Below are 17314 nucleotides of genomic sequence, written 5' to 3'. Positions count from 1 at the left end.
ATTGGATTCATTTAAATGAAGTTGATCAAAACTTAATCAATAAAACTGCTCAGATTCAGTAAACCATTGATCCCTGAGGGGAAATATGGTGACATTAATGCTGCTCTCATATATCTTTATGTGACATATAAATAATTAAAAAGGAGCAGTCGGAATAATCCATGTCAGTAAAACTTATGTCTACCTTTTAATTGCTTTCACATACATTTGTGTTTATTTATGGTTTTCTTTTATTATTACTTGTTTTCTTTCCACACAGGAGTGAAAAAGAAATGTTTTCCTGAAAAAAATTAATATTTCTCAAAAAACGGAATTTAAAAAAATAATGTGGAAAGCACGGAATTTGGGAAAAAATAAAATGGATTATATATATATATATACATATATAGGGCCCTAAATAAACAACCAAGAACAGCCAAATGTGTGTGTGTGTGTTTGTTCGTGTGTGTACCTGCAGCTCCTCCAACAGGTCCAGGTTCTGCTGTCGGAGGCTCTGATTGGTCCTCTCCAGCTGTGCAGCCCGCTGGTGATGGCTGAGGTTTGGGGGCGTGTCCAGCAGCTCATCCTGCAGGACGTGGTACTCCACCTCATAGGCCTGGAGCTGCTTTGAAATGTCCATCTCACAAACCTGAACAAATGTGATCAAACAAACTTAGAGGAAAGTAAAAAACGATCACTAAAAAACGATTATTAATCAACTCTAGGAGCCTAATGATGTATAATAAAAGCTACTGACCACAATTAATTAGGGTGTTTGATTAACTTTATGTGATCTATATATGTATATTGATAAATAACTGTACATTTAAATTGATATATAGTAAATGTACATTGCTAAATAAGCAAACATCTCATTTTAAAAGCCGACTGGATGAATGTTGTTTTTGTTTTGTTTTCTAAATTGTTTTAGTTGTTTTTTTGCTTTGTTGTGTGATGTGTTATATGTAATTTTGTACTGCACTAATATGACAATTGTATTGGGTGTTGACTCCAGGAAGAGTAGCAATGGCTCCATCCAAAGCTAACGGAGATCCAAATAAAAAGATAAATAATTCTTTTCTTGTTCTCTTTAGTCATGCTTGTTAATCACAAAAAATATTTATTTATAGCTTGTAAAAAAACAAGAAACAAATCTTCTGATTGTCATACTACAATGATGTTTAAAAGAAATGGTTCAGCTCTTCATGTGCAGAGTTAACACTGTCGATGCTTTCAAATGCAAACTGAAGCTTTATCACTTCAGTCTTTTGGCTTTTAAAATGAACTTCTGCTTTTTTATTTTGAATATTCTGCTGTCAGCATTTCCTCACTTCCCGTTATCTGCTGCTATATTTGTAAGATTGGAGTAATATTTAGATTCTCTTTTACTTTCATTTGCAAACACACTGTATAAAAAAAAAAATGCTAAAACAAATGCTGCAAGATATTTCTCTCTTTTTAGGTTGTTAGAGACAATAAACTCATTGTTCCTCCAGAAAGCAGTCTTCTGTCTTTAATTTGAATACGAGTATGTGAGACAGGCAGTATTACTCTTCTTACATACCGTAGCCCAGAGATGGACTGATGACATGTGTAGGGTATATAAAACATGTTCCCTTAAAGGGGCAACATTATGAAAAAAATCACTTTATAATGGTTTTGCTACATTGATAAACATTCCTTTAGCCTCATTCAGAGGGTCATGTTTCCTCCCTCCCTAGCTATTCCACATTTTGTAAAAAGTCAGCTCCAAACGGGCAAGTTGGATTTTTGCCCCAATATTACATCATAAGTGAGAAATACCTCCTCCTGGCTCCTCCTACCCTACATAAGAATGTGAGCTCCTCCCTCTAAAACTACCTCACAGATAAAAACAACATAGCAACGGCAGGTTGATATTACAGTTAATATCTTTACGTTCAGTATATAAATACTTCAGTATATAGATAAACCAAAGAGCGTTGACAACAGTTTCACTTTTAGTAGCCGTTATGCCACCCTGTATTGCTTTTATGGGATGTCCTGACGTGTTTGTGACCCAATGCGAGGCAGCGGTAGGACAAAATAATGGACTATTGTCTTAAATGGACTATTTCTGTGACCAGAAAAGGTGAGGAGAAGAAAGCGGCGTAGCAGCTCATGTGAGGGTTTGAAACAGCTGACTGAGCTGATCGTTAAGAGTTTAGTTCCCTGCGGCGCAGCGTGAGAAATTACAATCAGTTATATTTTTAGTAGCCGTTACAAGGCTACAGCCTTGTATCGCTTTTATGGGATGATCTGACGTGTTTGTGACCCAATGCGATGCAGCGGTTGAACAAAACAATGGATTATGGTCTTAAATAGACTATTCCTGTGGTCAGACGAGTAAGGAGAAGGAAGACTTAATGATTTACTGCGGCTGCTGAAATAAACACACACGATAAAGCAGCGTGTGTGTTTACGTCTACTCATGCATATGCACGAAGGCCCAAAAAATCAGCTTGTTATTAGGAGCGCTCTGAAAGTCTCTTTTCAGAGGGCTAAAACTCCAGAAAACATGCAAATTTGGGAAAATAAACCTCAAATACTATGTTGGTGGGGTTCTTAGAACAAATTGAGATGGATGAAAAATATCGTAATACTGGACCTTTATTGAGATCCGTCACCTTTCGCCACATGAGAAGGATTTCCACAGTCAATGAACTGATAACACTTTTTTAGTTTTATTTTTTTCTTTCAGTGATTATTAGAAGGATCACTGCCTGAAGCAAACCTACATTCACTTCAACACCCTTTGTACCATCATTACTGCAGCCAAACCGCCATAAAATGTTTATATGAAAATGAGCTCTAGAACACTGGATTCAACTTTCCTACCAAGTCTTTCCACGTCACACCATGTCATGCATATTCATTCCCAGTTTCCCTTACGTCTCATCTGTGAATGGTGGAAAATGAACAGCGGGGATTGTGTTTACGCTGCGTGAACACTCCCAGTTGCTTTTTTTGTGATGAAACTGAGTCACACCACAGGTGGCACTGACAACTATGAGGAAAAGTGGCCCTGGAGGGAAAGTACAAGCAAACGAGCCTGTTTCTGTCACACGGAAGTTGTAAGATTAATTCATTTCAGCTGAAATGAAGCGAAGCTCTACATTTTCTCCTTTTCTGAGAATAGACTCATTACAACCCAACCTAATGGATCGCCTGTGTTCAACATGGGTTTAAAGTGACTGATGTAACCTGGTGTTATTGCAAGCTTCCTAAAAGTGAACCTAAAATTCACACAATGACTCAAAAAGTAAAGGTAAAAAGACATGACTCAGCAGCTTCCTCACCACTTTGACAACAGGGTGTGGCCTGCAGTCAAAGTTTCTGTTATTCAGTTAGTCTCATTTTCTTATAAATTCTTTACATGTCCTCCAATTAAACCGTTCAAGTTGTAACATCACATGGAATGATGACACGTCTGATCAGTCAGCACATAATCATCCTAATTACACTTTGATAATTTACTTTACATGCCAAAAATACACTTCATTATGTTGGTAGGTGACACCTTTTCTACCATCACAACACTGCAAACACGCAGAGGATAGGTTAACTGATCTGCTTGTGAAAACATTTGCTTATTCAACTAGTTACATGAACATACTGTCTTACGTTGACCGTTAGAAAAATCACAAATGAACCAAACATTTAATCCCACAGTCTAATACCTACTCTATACATCAGAAAGTTCAAAGTCCCTCATTAAAAAGACGCAGTGAGCATTAAAACACCTGCTGCACAAGGGCGACAGAGACTCTGGTGATAGAGGGGACGTCTTTGAGCGGTTGGCTAAATAATGAAATGATGTCAAAGCGAAAAATGATTAAAATGCTTCTTCAGAGTCCAATAGGAACCAAACAGTTTTGAAAATTCAATTTCCTGAAATATCTTTCAAATTAAATTATTTCTATTAATAAATGTTGGTTAGTATTTTATGCCATCGGGGGGATCCATCAAGCCTGAAGTCAAGCTGATCAAACATAATGCCCTTTGACACTAACCTGCACCCCCTAAAAAAGTAATTGGACAAAAAAAATTCATTCTGATTAGATTGAGTGATTTTTAACATTTTTATCCAATTTATTTTTCTTGGAACTTCTGCCTCAAGGGAAGAAGACCTTATAGTAGCTGGGTTCGATTCACAAGAGTGGAACATGAGGACTTTTTGGTGTAAAGATTGTATGTTCTTCCTGTGTCTAAGTTTCTAATCCGTTTAATGAATGAAGGCTTTACTCAATTACTAAACCTAGGCAGAATTGGCCCATCATTCCTTTCCGTTTCAATAATTTTCTAATAATGTTAATGTTGGGCTGGTGTGAAATGAAGTGGTTGGGCAGGCACTAGTCCCACTAACTAACTCACCTGGTTGATTGTTTTCTCCATCTGCACCAAGCCCAGGTTGGGCAGTGTCGTCTTAATGAAGTCAACTATGGACTCCAGGCTTTCATGTTGTAGGATCAAAGGTTTATGGCTGCCCAGAAGGCTTAAGGCTACCTTGAAGATGACCTCCGACCCTTGAAGGAACAACATATCTGAGGGAGGACACCAGAAATTAAAAGTTAAAGAAGGAGATGAAAACAAAGATGTACAAAACAAAAGGAGAAAGCGGGAAAAAAAATCTCTGATGAGTTTCTGAGAAATAACAAGGCCAAAAAAATTTAACGACAGGTGCAGAAAGAAAAGCTTGTTGTTTTTATTGGTGACAAATTCTTTTCATTGGGCAGGAAGACTTGACGTCAAGACAGACCGTTTAAAGCAAACAAACATACAGGCCAGCACAAACCTGGAGAGGATGAGTAGGTGTGTGTTTTGTTTGTGTGTGTGTGTGCTTTGAACACATCAGGGTGTGGTGAGGGTTGGGCCGGATTACATGAGGTCATACACAAGAAGGAGGAATGAGAGCAGAGGCGTGGAGTCCCACGCACAATATCAAAGGCTTAACAATGCAAACACAATGCCCTCTAAGGGTGACATATACACACACACGCACACACACACAAACACAGATATGCTTAGATGAACACCAGGAGCCAGTGAGTCTGGTTCACTGACCGAGCACCATGTAGGAAATTAGGCAGAAAAACGGCAGCGTGGAAGGAATGAGGGAGAGAAAACAAGGACACACACTTTGGGTGTGACACACAAAAGCCAAAAGGTCGACTAAAAAAAAAGACAAGAAGCCTGTGCTCAGTCTGACTTTAAAAATAACACAGATTTGATTTATCACTAAAAATATGGATACAGATCCAACTTAAATTATTATTATTATTATTTACAATACATCAAAATCTTTGTTTCAATTATTTAAGGCAAAACAGCAACAATTACTTGGTATACGTTTTACTTTTACAGCCAGTCAGGAAATTCATTTAAATTAGATTGAAAACACTAATATTCTTCATATTTGCAGAGCACACTTCATAACAGAAAAGATAAATAATTACCCATGAGTCCTGGTCATTTATTGAGACTAGATTTTTAAAATAGAGACTTTTTTGTATGCCAATGTTAAGCACGAATCTCCAGAAAAGGAGTACCTGATCTTACTCACATCTAGAAATGTAATCCATTTTCAGGTTTTTATTATTGCAGATGCCTGGTTTCTCAAGTAGTTCAATTTAAATGTCTGGAGATGGCACGTTAGGTCATTCTAAATCTCATCTATCAGAGATAAACACCAGAAAATTTGATTTCCTTTGGCTATTTAAAAAAAAAAAGACGATTCAACAATAAAACAAGCTAAACTGTAGTAGGGAGTGTTATGGTTCAGCTGGTGGTCTGTTGATGCCCAGACAGCTAGAGACCTTCCCAGCAAAAGCTCTTACAGCTTACCAAAAACTCTGGCCACGAAGCCTAGAGGGAAGTGCGAAGCGAAGGCGGTGAGAAACCAGGGTGTGGCATAAAGGCTGGGTCCAATCTCCTGCCGCTCCAGGTGGCTGTAAAGGTCTCTGTGGTAGTCGTGCAGCAGCCGAGACAACTGGTACATCTGAATCTGAAGGCAACACATCACAGACAGAAGGTTTGAATGCTGTTTCATGAACAAATCAGGGGGTTTTCGCCTTTATTTATTGTCATATATGTGTAAAACATAGAAATGTGTTCTCTGCATTTGACCCATCCCTGAGGAGGAGTGGGCACAGTTAGGGGTTAAGGGACTTGCTCAACATCCCACAGTTGTGACCCGGGTGAGATTCAAACCGGTGACCTCCAATTACAAGCCTGCTTCCTTAACCACTAGACCACCACTCCCCTATGAACGTTAAAGAAGCCTCAATGGCTGAGCTACACATGCTATGTGGAGACATAGCAGGCTATATTTTTAATGCTATATTACTTATGCATTTTATAGTTTTAACATGAACCTGATTTCACTTAATCCATAATAAAAAAAACCCATCTAACCAAAAACAAAATGGCCTGAATTGTCATTGTATACCATCACACTTTAAAGCTTAGATGAATCGCATCAACATCAATTTTACAGTGAATAAGACAAAACAATCGTGATGTTTTTGAATGATTTCCATTAGCACTGACTTATACCCAACAAAAGCAAAACTAAGACTAAATAGGAATAAATGTATTTGGACAAAAGCTATGATAACAATTACTTCCACAAAACTAATCCAATGAGAGCTTCAAACAACTTGTTATTGAGCCACAGGAACATTGCATTATTGATCTGATGGATGGGGTTTTCATTTATTTGTTGAATGCAAAGAAAACTATCAATACTTTCACGTGAAAACATTTTAAACATGGAGTCAGTTCTAGGTGTTTGTGTTAAAATGCTTATGAATGCATGAAATGGTTGACATTATACATGCTGATACATGCTTCATTGTAATAATAATAATTCATCAACTTTATATAGTGCTTTATCAAAGACACTCAAAGTCGCTTTACAAAATTAAGGCATTTTTCTTTCACTCCACACTTAACGGTGGTAAGCTACTATTGTAGCCACAGCTGCCCTGGGGCAGACTGACTGAAGCGAGGCTCCCAAGGTGCGCCATCGGACCCTCTGACCACCACCAACACTCACTCACACACTACATTCATACTAGACAATGTGGGTGAAGTGCCTTGCCCAAGGACACAATGACAGATACCACTGGGGTGACTGCCAGTGTATCCTTATTATTTCCACAGAGAGATGAGATGAATGTCCTTGTTTATAAATGTTTAAACTCTTACTTAAACTGTTTTTTTGCAATATTTCAAATGGCACCACCATCATGTGTTCATTATTTCTGCTTATTTTGTACATGGTGGTGTTCCTATTTCTAAACCCATTCCAACTGAAATACAGCTTACCAAATCCTCTTGAGAGTGTGTCAACTAAAATTCTGAATATCTAGAATTAAACAAACTAATGACTAAATTAAGACTTAAAAAGTCTAGTTCAAACATTATTCTTGAACTTAATCAAAAAACACCTAGAGCAGAAAAGCTTTGTATGTGGGTCTGTGTGTAAATTACCTGAAGGATAATCATGTCAGGCCTGTATTGTTTGCGTAGCCCGACGTCATACATGAGAAACTTAAGCATGTTAAAGGCGTCCTCCTCCCCCATGTGCAGAAGCAGCACTCCAGCAATAAAGGACAGGCCCTGGCAGTAGCCCACCTGAAACAGCAACAATAACAACTAATGTGTGCAAGACACTAAAGAGGATTAAACACACACACGCACACACACTGGGCTTAACAGAAAGTTAAAATAATCCACTAACAGAGTTGGAGAGAGTGGAATAAGAGGTACCTCAGGGTCAAGCAGTGAGTAAGCCTTCAGTATATTATAGAGGGATAGTTGTCCGGCCCCCAGTTGAGCTTGGAAATATGGATGAGTGGGAAAAGTGCGACCTTAATCAGAAGTTAAGAGCAGAAACACAACACGTCAGCAGTGAAATAACACACATATGATGATTATAAATGTCATCAAATGTGCAGTGTACAGTAGAGTGTAGTAGCGCCTGAAATCAAACTCATAAGACAAACTGTTTTAAGGTTTTTAAGTATCATCATGTTTAATCTTTAATAATCACGTGCTGCATTTTGAAAGAATGTCTGAAAAAGAAGTTGAGAGGTGGGTTTTAAACTTGATAAGGTGGCAGGTGGATAAAAAAGCTAATTTCCATCCCAGGTGTGTACGGCACATGTGCTGCTGAACATCGCCTCACGTGTTCGCGAGATGTTACGCATGAATGTTGTGCAACGAAAACATGCTTCGCTTCAGCAGCTTAACATGAAGCAGAGTACTGGATTTGTACATTTCAGGAAAATGACAAGATAAGGAGCAAAAAAAGGGTGGAAGGACATTCTTAACGTCGTCAGACAAGGTAATTAACAGGTGTGTGTGTGTGTGTGTGCGTATGTTCTCTTGAAGTGTAATGAGCGGTTACCAAGAAGACGAAAACCGTGCAAGTGTGCAGGTAAAAATGTGCCGTGGGGGTCAATACAGTCAGGAGCACAATGGCTCCCTCCCTGGCATGAGGGGAACATGGGATTACATACATGTTTCTGCTGCTACATGTAAGATTTATTAACCCATTCACCCCCCCCTTTTTTGTCCATGTGAAAACAAAACCTGTCTGTTGTTTATCATACATACAGTGGATATAAAAAGTCTACACACCCCTGTTCAAATGCCAGGTTTTTGTGATGTAAAAAAATGACACCAACATAAATAATTTCACTACTTTTTCCACCTTTACTGTGACCTATAACCTGTACAACACAATTGAAAAACAAAGTGAATGTCCGTTCAAATATCTTTTGTGCACAGTGACTCACAAAAAAAAAGCCAATTGGAATAAATCAGGCAATTGGTCGGATTAAAAAAAGCCAAACGAGTTACTATTACACACCAGATCGTACACCAAATTGTTATTTTTTTATGTCATGACCGTAAGTATGTAATGAGTTAAAGTCAAATAAAAGCATGGTAAATTTTCCAACTGCAAATTTTATGGTCCTTTTTGCATTTTCCTTTCCACAAATATGGTTTAGTATCGTTATCGCGAGCCCATTATCATCTATCGTCTCACGGACTTAGCGTATTGTTCCACCCATAATATTTTTACATTGTAGACCTGGTTGGGGAACTTTCATGAGAAACCTAAATAAAAAGCTAAAAAAAATCTAAACATTCAACATAATGATGGGTTTTCCAAAGCCCACAGCCATATGTTGTGAAATAAAGACATAAAGTTGTTCCCAACTTAGAAATCCTCATTACTCAAAAGTTTTTAATCATTCGTGCCAACAACTCACTGCATGTTTGCAGATTCATAAACTGTGTCATTGTGTGCGTGTGTGTGTGTGGTACCCAGGTCTATGAGGATGGCATGTTGCTGCGAGGTGAGTTGTTTGAGCAGCTCCTTGTAAGGCGTGTGGTTGGACGGAGGTCGTGAAGGGACGGTCTGTCTGAGCACAAACTGTTCAGAGAGGAACTTCCAGATCTCACCACGATGCTGCCTCGGGACGCCTGTCAGGGAGGACAGAGGTGAACAGATCCATAGTAAAACAGAGCAAATACGATGAGTCCTCCAGACATGCAAAGTGACCGAAGAGCAAGAGTTCACTGTAGTTCTAAACTTTTTTTTTCAGTTACTAATAATTGGTAATTGGCAAATGTAAAACAAATAATATGTTCACCTGTTTATTCATGTACATTTTGATTAATAGTAGCAAGTTCTTAACTTCTCACTTACTCCAAACATGTTAAAACACTGTGTTTTCTAACAACATATATATAGTAGTTACCATCGTCCTCTTAAAGGGATCCTCCACTGTTTTTACAAATGTGGCCTAAAACCTTTGAAATGTCCTTATTCAAAGATCTATGCCTAACAAAACAATATTTACAACTTTTAAAACTGGGACTACTTTACCCTGTGCGTCGCCATGTTGAAATGATGTCATTGGTGATGTGATTAGCCCCTTTTAGTCCATTGAGTTCTATAGGAGTTTAAGCATTCAGGATCATTTAGCAGCTTTTTCAACCAACATAAATAATGTAATGTAAATAAAGGCAACCAAGATTCACTGCTGCTCATTAGAATCATCCTACTGCTGCATTGAGCAGTAGGATGCACGCGGAGCTCGTCTTCTCTCGTTTTAATTTATCATCTCTCAGTAAACAAAAGAGGTTTACATCATTTCTTTTAAGTTTTACTGATTCTTAGAGCAATCCAAAGCAGCACAAGTTGTCATTTTGGCTGAGAAAGCTAATAAATGATCCTGAATGCTTAAACTCCTATAAATCTCAATAGACTAAAAGGGGCTAATCACGTCACCAATGACGTTATTTCAACATGGCGGCGCACAGGGTAAAGAAGTCCCAGTTTCATAAAACGAATATGGTACAAAATAATGTGTTTTGTTAGGCATAGATCTTCTAAAAAGGACATTTCAAAGATTTTAGGCCATATTTGTAAAAACAGTGGAGGATTCCTTTACTCCTATTTTAAAATCTCTACATTGGCTCCCTGTCATATACAGGATTAATTTTAAAATTCTGGTAATGACGTTCAGGGCTGTCCATGGTCAGGCGCCTGGATACATTAAAGGCCTGATCCAGCCCTATGTCTCCAATAGGATCTTGAGGTCCTCTTCTCAGAACCTGCTGATGGTCCCCTGCACTCGCTTTAAAACTCGAGGAGATCGATCGTTTAAAGCGGTAGCTCCTCGCCTTTGGAATGAACTTCCACACACACTGCGTATGTTTTTAAAAATCAACTAAAGATGTACTTTTTTAGGGAGGCTTTCTAGCCACACTTTTTGTATCTGCCCAATGTAGACTTTGTATGTACCCTTTTACTCCTTGCATTCTACCGACACTGTACTGTACTGGCATATGTACTCTATATTTGATATTGTTTTAAACTGTAAAATGTGAAGCACTTTGTGACCCTAGTCTGTGAAAAGCGCTATATAAATAAATTTTACTTTACTTTAAGAGTTATGTAAAACAATTTATTATCATCAAACCTTTGTCTGCCTGTTTATCTTTTAATCAGCATCAGTATATTTGACAATGTTGGAAACTTGCTCTTTAAGGACAAAAGGAGTGTTCTGAGAAAACAATGATGTAAACATCCTTTTTGACCTCATGTCCATGTTTATCTGCCTTTGGAGTCGACGTCAGCACATTCTGAGACATGTTCTTGGGATACGTCAGTGCGTTGGTTAGCACGTGTCTGGATATGTAATCTGTTTTTTCTTAAGCGGATGACTTTGAGGATAACCTTCCCTTCTTCTGCGCAAAACAAACTGATATAAGAATATGAACAAAATGTTTAGATTAAATGAAATGTTAAAATGAACACAGAGTTTACTATGACTACGAATCCTGGAATTAAAACACTGTGTGGAATTTGTGTACTTATGATTTGAGAAAGAGTCAATGCTTTTGATATGGAACCCCCTCCTACCATGAAATTCTTATTTGTCCATTTCTGAAAACATCCACAGTAAACCTAAATCAATATTGACAAGTCACTGCCGTTTTACCACAAATCCATGCCTGATAAGTACCTTGTGTAACTGCAGCATGTATAGTCTCAGGGTCGAATTTGACCTTTGCTTTCCCGGGAGTTGCCAGCATTTTCTCCCACACCAGAGTGATCTCCTTTAGACAAGGAGTGATTTCCTCATAGTCCAGCTTCAGACGCTTGTTCTGCAGATTGCTCTCTGAGGCTAGAAATAGAATGAGGAAATATATGTGAGGGTTGCCACAAGTGCAGTATGTAACTGTTGAAGGGTTTGTGGTGCCAGCACTTTGGCTGGGCAGTATTTCAAGAAACCACTTAAAACCAACTGTTAATGTTCTCTTAAACCATCTTGGGCTGAGCTTCTTTCTTTTTTTTTGTACTCTTACTTTTTTTTTTAATTGCCCACAGTCATGTCCAAACATCACCCACAGTGGTTTGGCCCCTCATAATGCTCACTGCTGAGGTCAGATGACACAATTAATGCTGTCTGAAAGCAGTTGGACAGAAGCGAAACCACAGAGAGAGGAAAAACCAAAAGGTTGTCCATTTTTTGCATGTATTGCACCTTCTGATCATGGCACAACAACATGGCATTATACATTTGTCCTTTTATCTATGACTCTTCTAAAGAATACCTTTAGAAAGTTCCGCAGCACACTGAAAAATGCATTCTCACTATTAGGTTTTGCGTCCACCACCCTTTCCGCTCATCTGTGGTGTACGCCCTGGGACCAGCTGGAAGTAGGCCAGTTTTAGGGTGATATCATAAGAGGACGGGATGGAAACAGTGGACCACTTCCTGATCCCACTGGCATTCACACAAAGAAATAGTCAGAATGAGTATTTCTGTTTTTCAAGAAAAGTAATGCGTTTAAAATTTACAGAATGCACTCATTTTGCAAGATTTTCAAAAGAACTTCATGGAAAATACCACCATCACCATGTGATGATGCAAACAATGGCAATGAATAACAGCTGCTGCAACCTGAAGGGCGAAGCCAGGTTAATAAAGTGAGATAATGCTGACAGACAGCTGACACACGCAGAAAAAGAATAGATGATGTTGATAAGTTTGTGGCCACTCCAGCTGTCCCATGTTTTCCTCTTTGACTGAACAGAGTCTTTTCCATCAGGGCACATTCAGACCTCTCCTAAAATCATTTCCCCACCTGTTTTTCTTCTCCTCTGGGACCGGAACATTCCACCTTTGATAAGATACATGAATACCCCACCCTTGAGCTGACACAAACATACACTCAGATGAAGCAATGCATGTGCACACACTTTCATATTTGACCTATAAAGCAGGCTGCAGAAGAAGGGTTAAACTGAATAAATAGAGCAGGGAGTTATTCTCCACCCAGACAAAAAACAAAACAATGAAAAACAACAACAAGAGAAAGATAAAGCTTTCACAATAGGGGTAAAAAAAAACCCTAGTAACGCCCCTTTTGCCCAAACAGGACCACACCTCACTGGAATTCTTTTTCTCCTGCGTGTGTGTGTGTAGCATGCTTTTGTGTGAACTGAGCGAGAGTGCATGATTTTGTAACTGCAAACTTGACCTACATTGATGAAAACCCTGGTCTGTATGTGATGGATTAACTGTTCGCTTGAGTGTTAAGTAATCACATGCATTCAGTGCAGCCAGCTTACGGTCTGACGCACAGCCAGGTGTGCATCTGTACAAGCCAAGTGGGTCAGGAATGACAGGTCTCACAGGGGCGACCTCCAACATGTTTGTTCACCAATTTGTTTCTGTATTTACTTAAAGAAATGCAGGACTCAATGATTTATTCAACTCATTGGATCTCTAAGTTAGTGATTCCCAGTCAGGGGTTATGTGTACCTCTAGGGCATGGTATTCAACTGAATCAAATGAATGGCTCGTTATCATGCTTCTGCAGAGCTTGATGACAACACATTGGTTTCAAACATGTGTGTTGGAGCAGGGATACATTTAAAAGTCTTAGGAATCCGGTCCTCGAGGACTGGAGTTTGCCACCCCTGCTCTAGGGGTATGTGAGCACAGGAAAACGTATCAATTAGCATCATTAGAGTCAATCTAAGACAGCATTTATTTAAAATATGGATGTTTTTATCCACATCATTATCAATAAATGAATGCAAAGTCCAAAATCTAAGCTTTATATAACAAAAAACAGGGGGTACAAAAGGGTTGAAAGGACATAATGGAAAAAAGGGTGGGAACCACACTTCTTTAAATTAACTGGAATAGTGCTTGTGTGTGTGTGGGTGCAGCCCACTTGCATATGTGTGTGAACCCTGCATTGTTCTGAGGACTTATTTGAGGGGCCTCGTACATACAGCTTTGAATAAAACAACAGGTTCAGACGTCACTGTCAGAAAAGACTTTGGCTGTGTTCGAAATGGCATACTCCGAACTATGCACTAGGAACTCAATGAGTATATACTGTCTACTCTATACTATAAGTATGGTTAGGATGATTAGGATGATGACCGTTCCCACTGAAGTTTACTTCCAAGTTTCCCAAGATGCATTTGGAACCTACAACAACAAAAACCTGAAGCACACTGAGGCTAAATTCGCCACCTTTGAAAATTCTGAAAACATTTTATGCAATAAAGTGACCAAGTAGAATATCAACATCTGGACATTTGATCCATAAAACTCGCAGAAACATATTTCATGCATTTTAGAGATTTTTGGAGACCCACCATTGTGCTACTGACAAAACTTCCAGTTAACGATTTTACGTTCCGCTCACAATGCATCATGGGGCGGTTGAGTATGATTAGTGTGCCCACCGTGCATACTTCAAAAATGTCCCAATATAGTATACATCCGGGTATTTCTCGCGTACTTAATCTTTCCATACTATTTAATGTGAATGCACTACATACTCATTTTGACGTCAGACTGAGTACGAGTAGTAAGTTATATGTCATTTCGAACACAGACTTGGACTTGTTGAGTGCCTCTCTGCAGCAGCTCACCTTGTAGTTTCTGGTTCTCCCTCTCCATCCTCTGCAGTAGGATCTGCTGCAGAATAGCCTTCTGCCAAAGCTCCCTGAGCTCCTCTTTGCTCCTCCTCACACGCTCCTCGGGCACCGCTCTCATTGAAGAGTCACCACTTGCTCCACCTGCCACCTCCAGGCAGGGATCCCCTCGATCTGGAAAACAGATGAGTTTAATCACGGATGACCTCACAGTAGGGCTAATGAGCTTTCCTTGATGGTAACAAGCATTGAGAAACACAATGGATTTTTTTTTTTCATGCAGTGGGTTAGTAATATCCAGTCTATGCAAGTGTAGCTTCGCAAAAGACAAATTGTTTTAAACAAAGTGGCAGAATAAGAAAAACATTCCTTCACTTTGTTATATTCAAGTAGCAATCTATGTATACAACACAATACAGCCAGTTAATGTTCTGCTTTGTTTCATTTTCACACTTAAATTGTGTATAAAGGATATTCAAAACTTGTTCACAATAGTTAGTTGTGCACGCTGCTACAATGTAAAGTGTAATTTGTGTAAAGAATGAACAGATTTTCTTCATTAAAGCTGCAACAGAATAAGGCAAAACGTTTGGCTGACAACAGGCTGCCTGACCTCATCTTCTTTCTTACTCAATTTCATGGATCAAAAATGTAAAAAAACAAAAAAACAAAGCTAAATGTGACCTACTCAAATGAAATGCGTCTCCACCCAAAAGTACCACAAAATACACTGTTGTTTCCATGCAAATCATACTGACAAGTGGAATACCATGCACTTCCTTAGAAATTTAGACTAACATAAGAATTGTTGGAAATGAGGCATACGATCATGTACGCACACGTGCACACCTGCAGCAGTTATGTCAATTTGATGATTATCTGGTCCAAAACTATGAAAATGTAAGATAAGCTTTGCAAACCATCTAATGCAATTGACTCCTCACCCCAAACACACGCACGCACGCACACACACACACACACACAACAATTGTGCTCTTTGTACCAGATGAGGTTAACATTTATGTACTGTAGGTCTTTGTGTCTGCGTTTTTCTGAGACATGCTCAAACCAGCAAAGCAAACAGTCACAAAGCAAACATTTGGCTCTTTAATTCTAAGAGAAGTGAAGACAAACCAGACCCACAGACACGTACACACACAGCAAACTTTAATTAAAAGTCATGTACCTAATAGAAATAGACAAACATAGACTACTAAAGTTTTTCAATGCAATAAAAAAAAAATGCACTGAAGTCGCACACACAAGCATACAACAAACATACATTACACACATACTGTAGATTTACACACTTTTTTTATAAGAATGTAATGTGTCCAAGATAAACAAAAACATCAACATAAACGTTTAACAGTACACTTATGCATTTGTGGACACAAACATGCACATTCTCTTCCACGAAGTGGCAGGTTCCACTCCCTGAGCAAACAACTTGTCCAGAACCAGGTTGCAGTATGCACACACACACACACACGCACACACGCACGCATGCACGCACACAGACGCGCGCGCGCGTTCTGCTCTGGCGCTGTCTGTGTGTGGACTGTCAACATGACCTTGAGAAACTGGTACCCCGCAAAAGACGCACACACACACACACGCAGTAAACAGTTCAAACATTGTGGACACACCCATGACCTCATGCCTGTGCACACACCCAGCTCTGCCCGCACTAAGCTCATCACAGTGGCCTCTTCAAAGCTTGTTCCTTTCTGCACTCGATGGCCGTTTTCTGACTTATTAAACTTAGTGTTTTCATAAGTGTTTTATTTATTTTGAAATGTGACTGCTGTCTAAATGTCCAGGTGACATTTATCCAGTGTGTACAAGTATTACATCAGGACCTCTTTTGTGCACGTAGGTAGGTTGCATCAGAGTTGCCTTCAGTTCATACTCTAAACTAATAGAAGTCACATTTAATGTATAATATGGATGAGCACACAGAAAATGGGATTTCTCCAAAAATATCTGCTGTGATTATTACTTTGCTTGTATGCCCAAACAAAAAGGATCAGTAGAAATATAGATTCATATGGATTTTGTCTTTTAAAGCATGACCTTTGGCTGTATTTTTAGAAGGTCTGTATAGATGTTTACACACACAAACTTAAGTTAAAAAAAAAAAAAATTGTAACTGAAATACTCAAGTCCTTGGTAGTCAAGCTACATACTCAAGTCCTAACATAAGAGTGGACTATAACAAAAGTTTTCTAATGTCTGTAACAACACATAAATCTGCCAATTCTTGCTTCAACCAACACTGCCTTCAGATGTTTTGTATTATTATATCGGTGAAACTATTCAGTCAAACCTAATACAGAAGAAAAGGTTTATTTGTTTTTTTAGGCTAACGATCATGGGCAAAATGTTTATCTTCAAGTCTTTCTAAGAAAGTCACACTTGCACTTGTCAACAATTCATAAAATCTCAGGCGTAATAAAATATAACAGCACAGACTTGTTCTTTATGAGAATTCAAACATGCATTACATACATTATACGCATTTCCCACAAGCAACTTCAAAGCATTACATTGTGACCAACCCAACAAACAAACTGTCAACACATATGCTGTCACATGCTGATGGTATAATTAGTGAAACATAGGCTCTAGGAGATATACAAGCACAGGCTTGGCTGCTCTGTCTACTGACTGGCCTGCTGATGTAATCTTATCATTATAATAAGAAAATGTGACAAACTTGTCTATTTTTATATCACTGATCATATAGTTTACAACAACACAATGATTAAACAATAGAGTGGACACATTTGTCACTGCACTGCTTTTATACCCACTTCATCCCAAAGG

The 17314-nt window shown here is 38.7% G+C and overlaps 1 protein-coding gene across 4 annotated transcripts in view; it reads right to left on the bottom strand.

Moving 5' to 3' along the window:
* tbc1d1 (TBC1 (tre-2/USP6, BUB2, cdc16) domain family, member 1) overlaps window positions 1-17314 on the bottom strand; it is a 52039-nt gene that overhangs the window by 1629 nt on the left and 33096 nt on the right. For all 4 annotated transcript variants that reach the window (XM_028461519.1, XM_028461601.1, XM_028461667.1 and 1 more), the window contains 8 exons: window positions 14483-14659; window positions 11547-11708; window positions 9337-9495; window positions 7771-7871; window positions 7492-7635; window positions 5842-6001; window positions 4372-4541; window positions 452-628 (listed from right to left, as the gene is read on the bottom strand). In XM_028461519.1, the coding sequence (XP_028317320.1) occupies window positions 452-628; window positions 4372-4541; window positions 5842-6001; window positions 7492-7635; window positions 7771-7871; window positions 9337-9495; window positions 11547-11708; window positions 14483-14659 (1250 nt within the window). The remainder of the gene's footprint in view (window positions 1-451; window positions 629-4371; window positions 4542-5841; window positions 6002-7491; window positions 7636-7770; window positions 7872-9336; window positions 9496-11546; window positions 11709-14482; window positions 14660-17314) is intronic.

Source organism: Gouania willdenowi, chromosome 1 (genome assembly GCF_900634775.1).
Source record: "Gouania willdenowi chromosome 1, fGouWil2.1, whole genome shotgun sequence".
Taxonomy (NCBI): domain Eukaryota; kingdom Metazoa; phylum Chordata; class Actinopteri; order Blenniiformes; family Gobiesocidae; genus Gouania; species Gouania willdenowi.
This window is presented reverse-complemented; position numbering and strand designations above follow the sequence as displayed.